The 15,064-nt window shown below is 45.2% G+C and overlaps 1 protein-coding gene across 1 annotated transcript in view; it reads left to right on the top strand.

The window, feature by feature from the left end:
* The window catches only part of Itga9 (integrin subunit alpha 9), a 313,338-nt gene that overhangs the window by 39,680 nt on the left and 258,594 nt on the right, over positions 1-15,064 (top strand). Inside the window, exons 6-8 of the mRNA XM_048794712.1 lie at positions 8,483-8,612; positions 10,951-11,036; positions 13,309-13,377. Coding sequence (XP_048650669.1) covers positions 8,483-8,612; positions 10,951-11,036; positions 13,309-13,377 — 285 coding nt within the window. The remainder of the gene's footprint in view (positions 1-8,482; positions 8,613-10,950; positions 11,037-13,308; positions 13,378-15,064) is intronic.

Genomic DNA, 15,064 nt, shown 5'->3' with positions numbered 1-15,064 from the left:
AAACCTCTGGAGGGACCTGATTAAAGGGATACAATGGCCAGGCATGATGGTGTATACCTGTAATCTCAGTGGCTTGGGAGGCTGAGGCAGGAGGATTGTGAGTTCAAGGCCAGCTTCAGCAACCTAGTGAAATCCTGTCTGTAAATAAAATATAAAAAAGGCTGGGGATGTGGCTCAGAGGTTAAGCGTCCCTGACACAGCATGCAGGCAGCTGGTGCCTAAGTGTACACTCGTCACCTCACAGTGTTCCTCTTGATGGAGGGACTCAACATACAATCCTAGACCTTTTCTCAACCTCTCAAGGACCCTACACTTGAATGTGCCCTGTCAGCGGCCCTGTGACGTCTGGCCTGTAGTTCATTTTTAGTTACTGTTTTCTTACTTGTTCTCATCTCCTGCAAGTTTGTTCTTTGCTTCTTCTCCTCGTTCCTTGGACATCTTTAGGACCGCCTGCCTCCTGCAAAGTTCCTTGCTAAGCTCTGGAAGTGGCACCGTTGTCTGTGTGGTCCCTTGCATCACATAAAAAATACTTCTGAAATCTTACTGTTTGAAGTTTCCAAACGTATCCCAAATGACGGCTTTTCTGTATTGCCACCGAAAAAGGGTAGAAAGGGTAGAAAGTCGATCAGCGCACGTGTCTGGAAGGGCCACTGCCCTCACTTGGCGATACACTGGCCCCGAGTTGGGTTCCCCTGTCCATTTTATTATAGTCATTGAATCAATGCACTTTAACCATTTTAAATGTGGGATCGGTGACATTTAGTGCATTTGCAGCGTCACACAACTGTCACCGTCATCCACTTTTTAAACATTTTCTCGGTCCCAGGCTGTGCCTGGCTCTTGCAGTATGTCTTCTGCACTCCAGCCTAAGGATTCTTTCAAAGTCAGACCTTTCATGTAGACTCTCTGGCTTCTCATGACAGGGAAGATTAAACTCCAAACTTCACATCTTGGCCTAAGGGCTTGACTCTGATGCCACCTGTCTCTCCCTTCTTTGCTATAGGACTGCAGAGAGCTGAAAGACAGCATGTGACATCGAGGGGAGGGGGAGTAAGGACTCTGACCCCACTGTCAGGTTTCCAAAGCTTTCTGCAGAGCGTCCCTTCTAAGTCAGGAGTGAAACGGGCCATCTTGATCTGAGAAATGGCTATTTTAATTCAGAGAAAATAGATGGAACCACCATTTGATCCAGCTATCCCTCTCCTTGGTCTATACCCAAAGGACTTAAAAACAGCCTACTACAGGGACACGGCCACATCAATGTTTATAGCAGCACAGTTCACAATAGCTAAACTGTGGAGCCAACCTAGATGCCCTTCAGTGGATGAATGGATAAATAAAATGTGGCATATATACACAATGGAATTTTTACTCAGCAATAAAAGAATAAAATCATGGCATTTGAGGTAAATGGATTGCGTTAGAGAAGATAATACTAAGTGAAGTTAGCCAATCCCCAAAAACCAAATGCTGAATGTTTTCTCTGATATAAGGGGGGTGACTCATAGATGGGGCAGGGAGGGGGAGCATGGGAGGAATAGATGAACTCTAGATAGGGCAGAGGGGTGGAAGGGAAAGGGAGGGGTCGGGGGGTTAGCAAGGATGGTGGAATGTGATGGACATCATTATCCAAAGTACATGAATGAAGACATGAATTGGTGTCAACATACTTTATATACAACCAGAGAGATGAACAATTTGTGCTCTATATATGTAATAAGAATTGTAGTGCATTCCACTGTCATTGATATTTTTAAAAAAGTCAATAAAAAGACAGTTGGCAATATAGTGTGCAAACAGCAAAAATGAAAGGTAGAAAGTGGAATTTTTTAATCGTCTTTTACTCAAACCAATAAATGGGAGGCACCTCCCTCCCAACCCCCAGCAATTCCTACTGTGTCCCTTCACGCAGGCATTGGTTTTGTGACTGCTGCTCCAGAGAATTCCGCCCTGGGCCTTGTGAATGGTACCACCAGTGTCCTAGCTGGCGAGGCCAAAAGCTTTAAAAATTCCCCTCTCACTGAGGTATCAGCAACCAGCACGTCCCACCCCTTTTGCCCTCAAAACTTACCATGCAAACTTTTCTCTCCACATCTCTCCACAAATCAGCTGCGATTGTTCTGCTCCTAGCCCACTGCAGAGCCTTCCTGTTGTCCTGCTTCCACCCTTTCCTCCTGACAGACGAGTTCTAGGACCTTCTACGTACAAAAGTGTCACGGCTTCTTGCTCAGAACTGTCCAGTATCTTCCCATCCGCTTATAAGAAAATCCAGATGCTTCCCCTCATCTGGCATCCCGGATCCTCCTGCCTTTTCAGCCTCTTCCATTCCTAGCCTCGGCCCACTGCCTCCAGCTGCAGTGAGTGAGATGCTGTACGAACAGGCCACAGTCTCACTATGGTGGCGTGCTGGAGATTAGCCACTGCTTTTTGAGCACAAGTGCATGCGTAGAGGAGATGGGTAGGAGGGTCCAGCAGTACCCAGAATTTGATACATTCAGGAAAATTGCATTACAAAAGTGTTTACTAATTGACATTTTTCCCACTTCATTCACACCTGTCCCATCGCTCTCTTACCATTGTTAACAATTTTTGCCATTGGAAAAGGAAATCTCATTTTAATGTCCCATGAGCTGATTATTAGTATAATTTGTTATCTTTCTTAAACATTGGCCATTTGTATTTTTCTGGAAATTACTTGTGATTCTGAGTCCAGTGTTCTGATTTTGTTGTTCTTTGCTGATTTGTAGGAACTTGTTACATAGTTTCAACATTCTTGTTTATTGAAAAAAAATTTCTGATCAGTGGTATTTTTTTCCCTCTCTTTTTGGGGTACCGGGGATTGAAATTGGGGGCGCGTAACCACTGAGTCACATCCCAGCCCTATTTTGTATTTTATTTAGAGACAGGGTCTCACTGAGTTGCTTAGCACCTTGCTGTTGCTGAGGCTGGCTTTGAACTACTGATCCTCCTGCCTCAGCCTCCCAATCCACTGGGATTATAGGCATGTGCCACCGCGCCCAGCTCAGCTTCTTTTAACTGTGCTTTGTGTGTCTCTGTTGTACTAGTGTTACACATTCATGTTTGGTCAAATATACTTTTTCTGGATTCTAGAGTTGTGTTAATTAGTAAAGGATATCTCTAAGAATATGGAATTATTCACCTATATTCTAGTCCTTTTACAGATTTTTTAAAAAAGAGATGTGTATCTTTATTCCTTCTGAAATTATATCTTTTTATGTAGTAGAAACTGTATTGTTTTCCTAAATGCATAGTTGGTGGTTTTGACACTGGTTTGTGGAACCATTTTTCCTATCCCCATTGATTTAAAACACCACCCTGCCATGTGCTGACTTTACTCACTTTCCTCTCAGCATGTAGGCTGTGTAACTGCCCTGGCCATTGGTCCTGCAGCAGGTCTAGTACAGTATGACTCCATCCAATAGGCAGTGGGAACCACTGTACTATAAGAGGTAGGTGACCAACATGGCGGATGGCAGTGTTGTAAGGCTATCTGGGGTGGGCGTGCCCAGGACTTTGGATTAGGATGCTCCTGAGGGAGGCCAGACAGGGAGGCCACGATGTGTTCTAGCCATGAGGCAACAGGGCAGGGTAGAGTGTCACTTTTGGAATAAAAGTGATTGGGGTCATCAGAGAATAATAAGGACATGTCCATGGGTTGGGTGGCCAGAGCCCTGTGGGGCAGAGGAAAGGGGTGTTGAGCTGGGTTTGTGGAGAAGAGCGATGCCCCTTGTGGAGAGGACCCCCAAGGAGGACCTCTGGTTCAGGCACAAGTGTGAGGTGCTGGGACATGCTCGTAGCTGCTCCTATAAGAGGCCTTGGACACAGGGACTGGACCCTAGTCTGAGCCAGGAAGTTAGGCTTGGCCCTTGCTGGTCTTTGAGGGGATAAGTGTGCTGAGCCTTGGATGGTGGGAGGAGGACTGATTCATCACAGAAGTCGGCACTCACCACAACATCGGAGGGAGGGAGGGAGGCGTCAGTGTGGCCCCACTGGATGGCAAGTCTGAAAGGGCAGGACTTGGGGCTGTGTGGAAGGAAAGGCTTGGTAGGAAGAATTGGGAGGCCATTGGGTATGGAAGGGAAGCCCAGGTGGTTGGGCAAGCCTAGGATGACCAGAGACCTGAGAGGACCTGTTGAAACCCCAGCCTCTGGGATTCAGAGCCCAAGGGAGCCACAGTGTCTTGGCATGTGCTGGCTGGGCTCAGAATAAACAGAAGTGGGGACACAGTGTCCAGAGGGGCAGGAGAGGCGTGGGCGGCCCCCCTGCTGCTGTTCAGTCCTTTGACCCCGGCTTGCTGTCTCTTGGCCCATCTGGGCTTCAGCCTTCACTCTGGTTCCCAGGCCTTTGGCCTCCTTAAACAGGAGGTCTTTGAACTCGCTGCCTCTCTTGTGTCTGGAACCTCAGCTGTTTGTGGCCGAGCAGGAAATGTGGTTGAAGGGGTGGAGCAGGCGCGGTTCCCTCCTCTGCCCCTCTGCTGACCTCATCACTTGCCTGTGCTGTGAGCTGATCTGTCCCCTCTTGGGGCACACAGCTGTGTCCCAAGGCGGATGGCTTCCCTACCATCCCGGACGTAGCCACTTTGGCCCCAAATATTCTGGCCCAAGGGGCCTGCTTGACCTGCGGGTCAGTGACCCTGAGGTTATCTAAGCTCTGAGTTATGGATACCACATGAGTTTTAGCCCATCATTGAGGGTGAGAGCTTCCCGGGGACTTTATTTATTTTCGTAGACTAGAGCAATAGAGGTGACAGACACTTCTAAGCACCAACAGAAGACTTGGGGATGACCCCGCCATTGGAAACCACTGGGTGGAACTTTCCTAAGCATGGACTTCTGTTGTAGATCCCTGCATTCTTCTGCCTTCCTGGGGTCCCCTCTGGGGAGTGTGTAGAGGGGAGCCTGTGGCTTGTTTCAGGCACACCCAGGGGCCCCGGTGCCTCTGGAGATTCTGCTAGTAAAACGCACCTTGGGAGAAGGCCCAGGCTGTTTTATGGGATTCTCCTGATGTGATTAGGCGGTGGTGGCCTTCGCTTGAGGGGAAGCTTGGGTTCTGGGGTGTGATATTTGTACTGGCTGTTCCTTGGGAGATGGGAAGCAAAGCTTTGATCACATTTTCCTGACACTTGTGAATGCCACTAAAACAACATCCAAAATGAACAGAAGTAGCTAAATTCAAGGGATTTCCCAGAAGACGCTCTGCCTCCCAGCCCGGCCTTGAGGGTCACAGGCTTGGTCCCAGTTTATCTAATTTGGATTGAAGGGAAAGACAGTGTGAACCCTAAGAGGACAGAGGAAGAAAACAACTATTTGTTTCAAAAGTTTTTAAGGAATGAGATTACTTTGCCTTATCCCCTCTGTAGTTTGAGAGAACACAGAGGTACAGTAGACACTCATTTCTCCACTTTGATCCTGGATTAATCTAAATCAGAAAGCAGTCTGTCCATGCCTCATGTCCTGCAGAGCCTTTACTGGCCCGAGCCTATGCTCAGAGCTCCGGCTTATTAAAGCTGCAGAAGGAGAACGCTCCATGCTGTGTATACAACTGGTGTTGAGGCCATCACTCATGACATTCTTCGGCGCCCTTTGTTTTTGGGCACTTGATTGCAAATTCCTTTCCAAACTGGAGGCCAGGAAAAAAGTCTCTGTCCTCTGATGAACTGATGGTTTGTCTTTCTCCTAGCTTTCTAGAAGGAGCACAGGCCCTTACACCAAACAGGGAAGTGTAAGGAGGAGGAGAGAACTTGTGCCCCACCGTGTGTGTTCCCAGTGACAGGTCCTGAGTGCAGAAAGCAGAGAGATACCTCCAGGGTTATCTTGGCAGTGCCTTTGAGGGGGTGTCAATCTCAGAACCTCCAATGAAGTGTTCACTGACAGCCTCATCCACGCCTTCCTGAGGGGTGGAAAGCAAGCCATTCAGACCAGAATCTAGGCAGGGACTTTCCTTCCACCTGCACTCGCTCCCTAGTCATTGTCCCGATTCTTCCCAGATTGATAGACTCCCTTGTTCAAAGCCTCACCCTCTTGCCCATGGGCTCTATCTTTTCCTCCCCAATTTTCTGGCTTTTGCAGATTCTTGCACTCCAAGAATCCTTTGATGACTTTATAAATGATCAGAAACTCATGTCTCTCTGGCAGGGACTAGCCTCCAGGAACTTGTCAGAAACCAGCAGCCTTCGTCAGCCTACACAGTTATCTTGTGGTTTTCCATGTTGCCTTATCCTAAGCGTGTCATGCCAAGGAACTTTATCTTTGTATGTAGCACAAGCTCTACATACATGATAGTAGGTACTTAGTAAATATTGTTGAATAAAAAAATTAATGATTTTGCGTGGTGGCGTATACCTGGAATCCCAGCAATTTGGGAGGCTGAGACCAGAGGATCACAAGTTCAAAGCCAGCCTCTGCAATTTAGCAAGACCCTGTCTCAAAAATAACAAAACAGAAACAAAAAAACTGAGGACGTGGCTCAGTGATTAAGCACCCCTGGATTCAATCCCCAGTACAGAAAAAAAATGATTTTGTTGGACAAATAAGTTTTATTTCTCCTGGCAGTGCAGATACTTTAGAAAATATAAATAATCAAAAGGAGATTCCCTGTTGAGCCTTCCAATGTGTGCAAGACCTTGCTGCTGCTTATCCCAGTGCAGGCTCAGTCCTCGGGGGCTTCACTGGAACACTTGTAAAATGTCATTTCACTGGCAATTTTGCATTTTTTGTGAGGTGACTTCCTGGTCAGTGTTTAATTAACTGTTCTAGTTAATTAAACTATCAAGTCTTTTTGTTCAATACATACAATAACACACCCATCTATATATAGTTTGATGAATTTTGATAGAGATGACATGAGTGTGCCCATTTATCTTGAGAACATTTCCACCACTGTAGAAAATTCCTCACGCCCCTTTGCAGATAATACTGCCCCTCTTTTGTACTGTTCTGAATTTTATCACCATAGAGTCGTTTTTTTTTTTTGTTTTTTTTGGCTGATTCTAGAACTTTCTATGAGTTGACTCCTAACCTGTGCTCTTCTTTCCTACCAACATTTGTCAAAGGTTCTCCCACACTTGAGCTGGGCTTTGTAGATTGCAGAAGGGTTACTCAGGCAGAGAAGCACGAGGGCCTTGCAGGAATGGAGAGTCAAAGAGCAGAGTGTCCCACGTGTACAGTCTGGGGGGGAATTGGCAGGAGGGGAGCCGATATGTTTGGAACAGTTGACAGGTTGACTTTTACCTGAGACCTGTGCTCTTGGAAAACAGTCTGTTCTCAAATTTTTAAAAACACAGAAAACATAAACTATGGGAGAGTTAAAGAAGGGATGTCCATAGTTCCAGCACTCTGGGGAAAATGTTTTATGACCTGTCCACCTGGTCTTTGTGAATTTGTGCACATGTTCATTCGTGGTTTTTTTTCCCTTTATAAAACATGATTGACAGCATATATATTGCTTTATGTATTCTTTTTAACAGCACTTTGTAAATATCTCAGTGCCATTAGGTCTTCTGTGGTGTGGTTAATACTGCATTGGGTTCTGTTGCATGCATGTGTTATAGTTTAGAAGCCCTATTGTTTGACACGCAGGTTATTTCTAACTTGGCACAGTTAACAATGCATCTTCTTGTGGGCAAAATCATACAGATATCCCTGTTGACTTCCCAAGGTAACTGAACTGTTTTGGAGCATTTAGGATTATCATCAGTATTGGTTATCAGATGGTTTTGTAGCACAGGCTTGTGGCTGCAGGACCATTTTCCCATCATTTAAATGCCGAGAGCTGTGTCTTCTGTATTCTGGGGTCTATTTTTAGTTAGGGCTACTGTCTCTTACTGCCTGTGGTCTGTTCTCTTTCTAGTTTATGAACTTCCCTTAGTTGGCTTTTTGGTCTCTTGTTTTTGTCCTTCAGAATTTGCAGTGGGCCATTGTGGCCAGAAAACCCACCTTTGAACCCTTCCTGAGAAGAGGAGCCGAGATGAGCTCTGGAGGGGATTTTCCCGGGGCATTAGTGCATAGTTTTTGTAAAGCTCTGCTGTGCACTGGGCAGCCGGAGCCATTGAATAGTGGGCCTGGGTCCAGGCTAGGTGAGACATTGCTGTCTTTGCCTGAGTGCTCTCCCAGGAATTCTGCAGGACGCCACCCCTGTTTGCCATTTCCATGTTTAATCCTGGTATAAGATTGAGGAAATATGTATAGCTCCATCTGTGGTAGGTGTGTCACTCATTCTGTCCCCTTGCTCAGTTAATTTCACCTCTTCGTTCCTGACCATACCAACTGGACAATAGATTCTATAATGCCAGGAAATCTGGTGATTTTTTTTTTTTTTTTAATGGATATGCTGGAGGGAAAAAAAAAACCCGTGGTGAGGTATTTTTAATTTCATTCCGAGTTCTCCTTTGTGTGACTGTGGTCTTACTACATCTCTTTATCCCTTTCTTGGCTTCCCATTTACATTTGGATTTTTCTGGTAGGAGCTGGTGGTGATGGGCGCCCCCGGATCATTTTATTGGGCTGGGACGATCAAAGTGCTGAACCTCACAGACAACACCTATTTGAAGCTGAATGATGAAGCGATCATGAACAGGCGGTACACCTACCTGGGTGAGTAGCTGGGGGAGAGGCGAGATAAGGAGGGGCAAATGGGAGCTATTACCGGTTATTGCTCTGTTGGTGGAAGGGAGAGTTGGTTGGCTTTTACTTTTCAATCTCTCATTCTTTAATTAGAACACCTGAACACCTAGCAACTCGCATAGAAGACAGAAGAGGGAGCTGAATTAAAACTGATTTAATTAAAAAGCTTTCTCTGGAGGCTCACGTGTCTTATCTCCTTGTTTTAGCAATCACTCAAGTTCAGATGATCAGATGCAAAAATGAGCTCAATAGAATCCTAGTATTATTCTTTGGACATCCCTTGGGGATGGAGTCTCTGCTTCCTAGTCACAAATAGAAATAATTACCAGAAATTATCATGACAGGTAGCACCCCAGGTTGAAGTTTAATTGAAGGCTCAGAAATTTTCTTACTTTTCTGAACCCTCTTAGTCTTCTAGAACAGAAGATAGGTACAATTTAATTTAGCAGCCATCAGGCAAAGAAGATGCTGGGGCAAAACAGTGCCCATTTAAAGACAGAGATAAACTATGTTTGCTTAGAGGATGGTCACAGGACTCAACCCAGGCCCTGAATGCTGCCATTCCGGACTGGAATTAGAACCATATTTAGGAAGGTCTCATAACAAAACAATCTTCTTTCACATTCAGTACATATAACTCTAATCAGGGGAGGCCCTGCCACCCTTTGGGCAAAGTCACTGAAATCTCTTTGTTAGGTGGGGACAGGGAGTTGGTGAATCACCTTTTCCCTCTGACCATTAGTGTGCCCCCAGGCAGCACAGACCCAACAGTACTTTAATAAATCTTTGGGGCATTTGCTACCGTGCTCATATAGCTCCTCGGTCTGTCATTTATTAAGCATTTAATCTATGCAGGGCTTTGTATATTATTTTAATTCTGAAATTGAGGTTGCCATTATTATCCGTACTTTGTAGGTGAAGCAGCTGACCATTACATTATGTAACTTTCCAAGGTCATAAGCCCCAGAGTTGGGTATAAATCTGTTTCTGAGATAGGGTCTAAACGCTGAGCTGCCTCTCTGTGTATTACCAGAACAGCATCTGCCACTGGTACCAAACCCCTCACTGGGCTGTACGCACATCCAAGGTGGGAATTTTTCTCTCATTCCCAGGAGTTGGTATATACAATACCTGGTGTACGGCAGGAGCTGAACACATGCTTGCTGACTCGGAATGAAGAGGGCAGAAGAGAGCCCACTTTGGATGGAGGTTTTCAGGCCTCAGACAGGTGTTATGAACCTTGGGGTCTGTGGTTTCTCCCTGTGTACAAAACGGAGCCCTTTATCTGCTACAAGGGTTAACAGGAGACAGTTGAGAGTATGTCACTCAGGATACTCTCAGGCAATATAAATCATCAGTTTGAGAGTAATCGGCCACATGGAGATCCTGGGTGATATGAATCATCACAAAACTCAAATAACTTATGATCACAGCATTAGAGTTCAGGGATGATGGTGAGACCAGGGAACATAATACAGGCAGCCTGTCTAGCATTTCTGCCTGCCAGAGGAGTGCCTTCAGCTTGTAAAGCAAGGCCCTCAGAAGGCAGGAGACATTTGGATTGTGAATTTGGATATGTTTTATCTATCTGAAAATCTGTAAACAGAAGAAATGATCACGCATTCTTCATAGAGTTTTTATATTGAAATAAATGTCACCCAAAGATATATAAAAATGGCTCACAACAGCTTTACTTGCCCCAAGTTGGAAATAATTCACATGCTCAGCAGGAGGAGAAAGAGATGGTATGTTCATCCAGTAGGACAGGACTCAAAAATGGAAAGAAGAATGCACTACTACAGGCAACAGCATGGATGAGTATCAAGTATCATAAATAATAAAAATCAGAATAATGGCCACTTATGGGGCTGGGGAACCTTCCAGGGTTGTGGTTCTTGGTTTATGTTCACTTGATCCGGGTGGCGGTAGCATGGTCATGTAAGTGTGTACAAACTCCTTAAGGTCTACACTTCAGATGCATGTTCTTTATGAAAATTACATCTCAAAAAGAAAAAACAGACTGTTTAGCACAGTACCAGTCCTGGAGAGGGTACTCGGCACTCTTTCCTGCCCCAGGGTCCTTGTGAATGTGGCTTTTTGTGATATGTGCCATTTAAACATGAGGAGACCGACAGCTGCCAATTTGTTCCCTGGTTCCATTTGTGTTCTAAGAATAACTGGACCATAGCTGCCCAGATAATGAAACTTGCTTGAAAAATGTTTTTGTTTTTTTTTCTTTTGAATCCAATGAATATTTTCTCTCGCTGCCTTCTTCAACCTTGTCCTTGGTTTCCATCATCCTGTTTAGGCTATGCAGTGACCGCTGGCCGCTTCTCTCACCCCTCTACCACCGATGTGGTAGGAGGTGCCCCACAGGATGAAGGCATTGGAAAGGTGAGGAGAAACACCTGGGATCAGAGGAGGGGAGTATGCTGCCTTGTCGTAGAGGTTTGCCAACTGACTTTGACCTGAATATTCTCTTGGTTGACTGGTGAGAGACAAAATCATGAGGAACCCTTTGACAGTCTCATTCCAACAACTTTGGAGAGATGACCTTGAAAGCATCAGAGTGTGAATACTGTTCACACCGTCTATTCTCTCATGATGTGTTTTTCTTTTATTAAGTGTGTGTGTGTGTGTGAGAGAGAGAGAGAGAGAGAGAGAGAAAGAGAGAAAATGATTTGTAAGTCTCCCTTGGCATCAGGGTGCCCTTCAAAGGAGAAGTATTCAGTGCTATACAACTTTAAATCCCCCACCTTCCTGACTTCACCAGATTTGGCTTTGACTAAATAGAATCAGGATAGTCCCAGCTACCCTTAGGCCTTTTAAAAAAATGTTTAGATTCCCATTTATTTCCCCAGTGTTTCAGAAGGAACATTGGGTTCCCAAGACTGGTGGAACCCAAGGCTGTTATAGCAATATGTGGGTCTGACTTTCTCTAAAGTCTGTCCACAGTGTAGAACAGACCTGTGGGTCTTGGTCTGTCTGACTCACTTTGGGAATCATGGCCTCCAAGGGGACTATGTTCATTGTTTAGCTTCAGGGTATAGGAATCATAGAATGGGGATGTCCACATGGGCAAGGAATCTGCATTTTTGTCTGATGGGGAAGACTGAGCAGTGGCATGAACTTTGGATCCACAGCCCCAAGGCTGGACCTGTGGTAGTGTCTGGCTGCTGCATCTGTGGCTTGGAGAAATGGGCTCTGAGTTCTAGAGAGGCCAAATGGGCTGAGACCACTGTTACTAGGACCCTGCAGCTAGGCTGGTAGGCAGATCAGAGAGACCGTGCAGTTGATGGGCATGACAGAGTTGTGTTCATGAGGGCCATTTCTGTGGACCCTCCTGGGCAGGGCTTAGGAGCCACTGCTCATATTTCTGCAGAGTATGCCTCCTTCCCTCTAGGCTGATACTGTGGAGGAGACGTCGAATCAGATAAACCAGGGCCCTGATCCAGTGGATAAGGAATCATGCACATGAACTTTGATAACTTCAAGTCTGAGTCACATGAATTCCTCTTCACGGTGGAGGGAAGAGCACTTAGAGCTGTCTCCGCCTCAATGGCGTCTTCCGGGGAGGAACTGTCTGTCACTAGGCTTCTCTGCCAGGCGGTAAAATTGCTTACCTCCTGGTTCACAGATACCTTTGTGCTGATGACAGCGACTTTCTTTTCTCAGTAATTGCAGAAAACTTGCTTTGGTTGTATTGTTTCTCCTTCAGATGACAGGGATGTTGCATGGTCCCTGTCAGGTCTGAAGGCAAGGATGGTTATTTACAACTGAAAGCGCCAGAAAGGAGTCCTGGATCTACTTAACAAAAAAAAAAAAAAATAGAAAATGCTTCTTTCAATTGCTTGACCTGAGAGTCACTGGGGAAATTGGTTGTAGTGAACAGAGTTGCTCATTATCTCACATGCCCAGGGACCAGGGCTCATGCAGAATTGCTCTCCAAGGACCCCAAAACAGACCTCTGGCCTTCAGGATTTTGATATCCATTTCCCATGTTGGGGTGCAAAAGCCTTCACACTAATATGGCAGTTCCTTACCCAGGGGAGAGACCCTACCCTGTGTCTCATGAGATAATCTTTCCATAAGATGTAACTTGAAAAAGAAGTTCATATTTGGGTACACTTAGAAAGTTAAATGTCAGTGAGATTCATTGTTATTTAAATCCCCATGCTAAAGGCTCTAAGACATTACACAATGCAGGAATTTAATATTTAATGCTTAACTCTGCATTTTCTAGCCTAAACTCATAGTTACCCATATAGACTTTATGGCACTTATATTATGTGGAATCACTTTGGAGAATAACTTTGGCTAAAATGCTCTTTCATCCCTTTGTCTTATACCTGTTAAAGGTGTATCTAAGGGGATTGAAGGACCATTTTCAGGCAGAAAAGATTTTTTTCCTGAGTTGTTTACTAGTAATTTGGGTATTCCTTGGTCCTATCAGACGTGGCTGTTCCAGATCAGTGCCGGTGACACTTTTGTCTCAGGTAAACACTTTTTGGACAGAATTGGTTAGACAAGAGCTTGTGGTGGTGTCTTCATTGTCATCAGCTGATTTAAACACAGCTACGGTGTGACTGCCTCCCAGGAAGATGCTGGTCAATATCGTTGGTCATTGCTTCATCCTAACTCCATTTTTTTTTTTTTTATTCCTTAGGTTTATATTTTTAGAGTGGACCGAAGATCAGGCACCTTGATTAAGATTTTTCAGGCATCAGGTAAAAAGGTGAGGTTCTTGGTGTAAGTGACTATTTTGTTTGTTTGAGAGATTAGATCATGTGGGAGCAGGTTCCTTTTAGACAATCCGCTAACGGCCCTGCCTGAGCCCTATGCTTACACGACAGCTCTGCTTGTGTGTTGGTGCCTTTACTTTCTCAGTCGTGTGTGTGACCTGTAGGCTTTAGGGGATTCATGCTCATTTTAGGAACTGTCATGCAGCAAGATGAGTTTATACACACACAGCGTTTTAAAAGGTTGCTGCAGTCTAGACACTTGTCCAAGTGCTGCCTGCTCCATCTCTGCCTTTCTCCACCTCTCACCTTAGCCCTCCTCCATCTGCCTCTCATCTACGCCTCCAGAGAGGTCAGGTACAACTGAGTCATTGCTTGCATCCTAACTAGATTATTTTCTCACTTTTTAGCTTTAGGTAGCAAACCCATTAGACACCAGTGATCCTGTTTAAAGGGTGCAGGAGGACAAATTCTGCTCAGTGTCTCTCACACCAGCCTGAGGCTGCCCCCTCTTCCTGCACCCTCTGCCCTCCTCTGTCAATGCGGGGAGAACCGTCGTCATACAAAGAAAACCCAGACATCATCCAGTTCTTCTTGGAACCTTGATATAGAAGTAGCTCAGGAAGCTGCCTGACCAGAGTCCTGGAGAAGGCTCATCTGCATATGTTGCTCCCATCCTGTCCCTGGTCCTCTGTTTCCTACAGGATTCCCTTGTACTGCAGCATAGTAAATGAAGCTGGTTGGAAAGGCTTCTGACTCATAAGCTCTGCTCCTCTGCAGGCTTCTCAGCTCTGCACAGCTGTGCATGGCTTAAGGCGAGTAGGATGGTTTGGCTGAGACTGGCTGCTCTAGGGGGCGCAGTTAAGGCTGGGGGGGGGTGTGTGTGGTGTAATTTGGAGGCCTCACTGGGCTTTTGGGAAGACGCACAGCAGGCCTGGGATGTAGGGAGGGAGACTCTAGGAGACGGGAGAATGCCAAAAGGTGATTTTACTTAACATTATCCTGAAATGAGGGGGAAAATGATCATTTCCTTCTTGAGCCACATGCCTCTGGCCCCAGTTCTGTTCCCTGTTGTTAAGTGAAACTTGCTGAATGACAGCCTGGGATCATTTCATGCTATTCTGGTGTAAACCATATTCTGAGATCTAAAAATCTCACAAGTAGGCCTTTTTATTTTTCTTTCCGTTTAAAATTAATTATTCTAATTTGTTATACATAACAGCAGAATGTATTTTGATTCATAGTACACAAATGGAGCACGATTTTTCTTTTTCTTTTTCTTTTTCTTTTTTTTTATTGTTGGTTGTTCAAAACATTACGTAGTTCTTGATATATCATCTTTCACACTTTGCTTCAAGTGGGTTATGAACTCCCATTTTTAGCCCATATACATATTGCAGAATCACATCAATTACACATCCATTGATTTACATATTGCCATACTAGTGACTGTCGTGTTCTGCTACCTTTCCTATCCTCTACTATCCCCCCTCCCCTCCCCTCTCTCTACCCCCTCTACTGACCTTCATTTCTCCCCCTTGTATAATTTTTCCCTTTCCCCTCATTTCCTCTTGTATGTTCTTTTGTATAACCCTGAGGGTCTCCTTCCATTTCCATGCAATTTCCCTTTTCTCTCCCTTTCCTTCCCACCTCTCATCCCTGTTTAATGTTAATCTTCTTCTC

Source organism: Marmota marmota, unplaced genomic scaffold (genome assembly GCF_001458135.2).
Source record: "Marmota marmota marmota unplaced genomic scaffold, marMar, whole genome shotgun sequence".
Lineage (NCBI taxonomy): Eukaryota > Metazoa > Chordata > Mammalia > Rodentia > Sciuridae > Marmota > Marmota marmota.
This window is presented reverse-complemented; position numbering and strand designations above follow the sequence as displayed.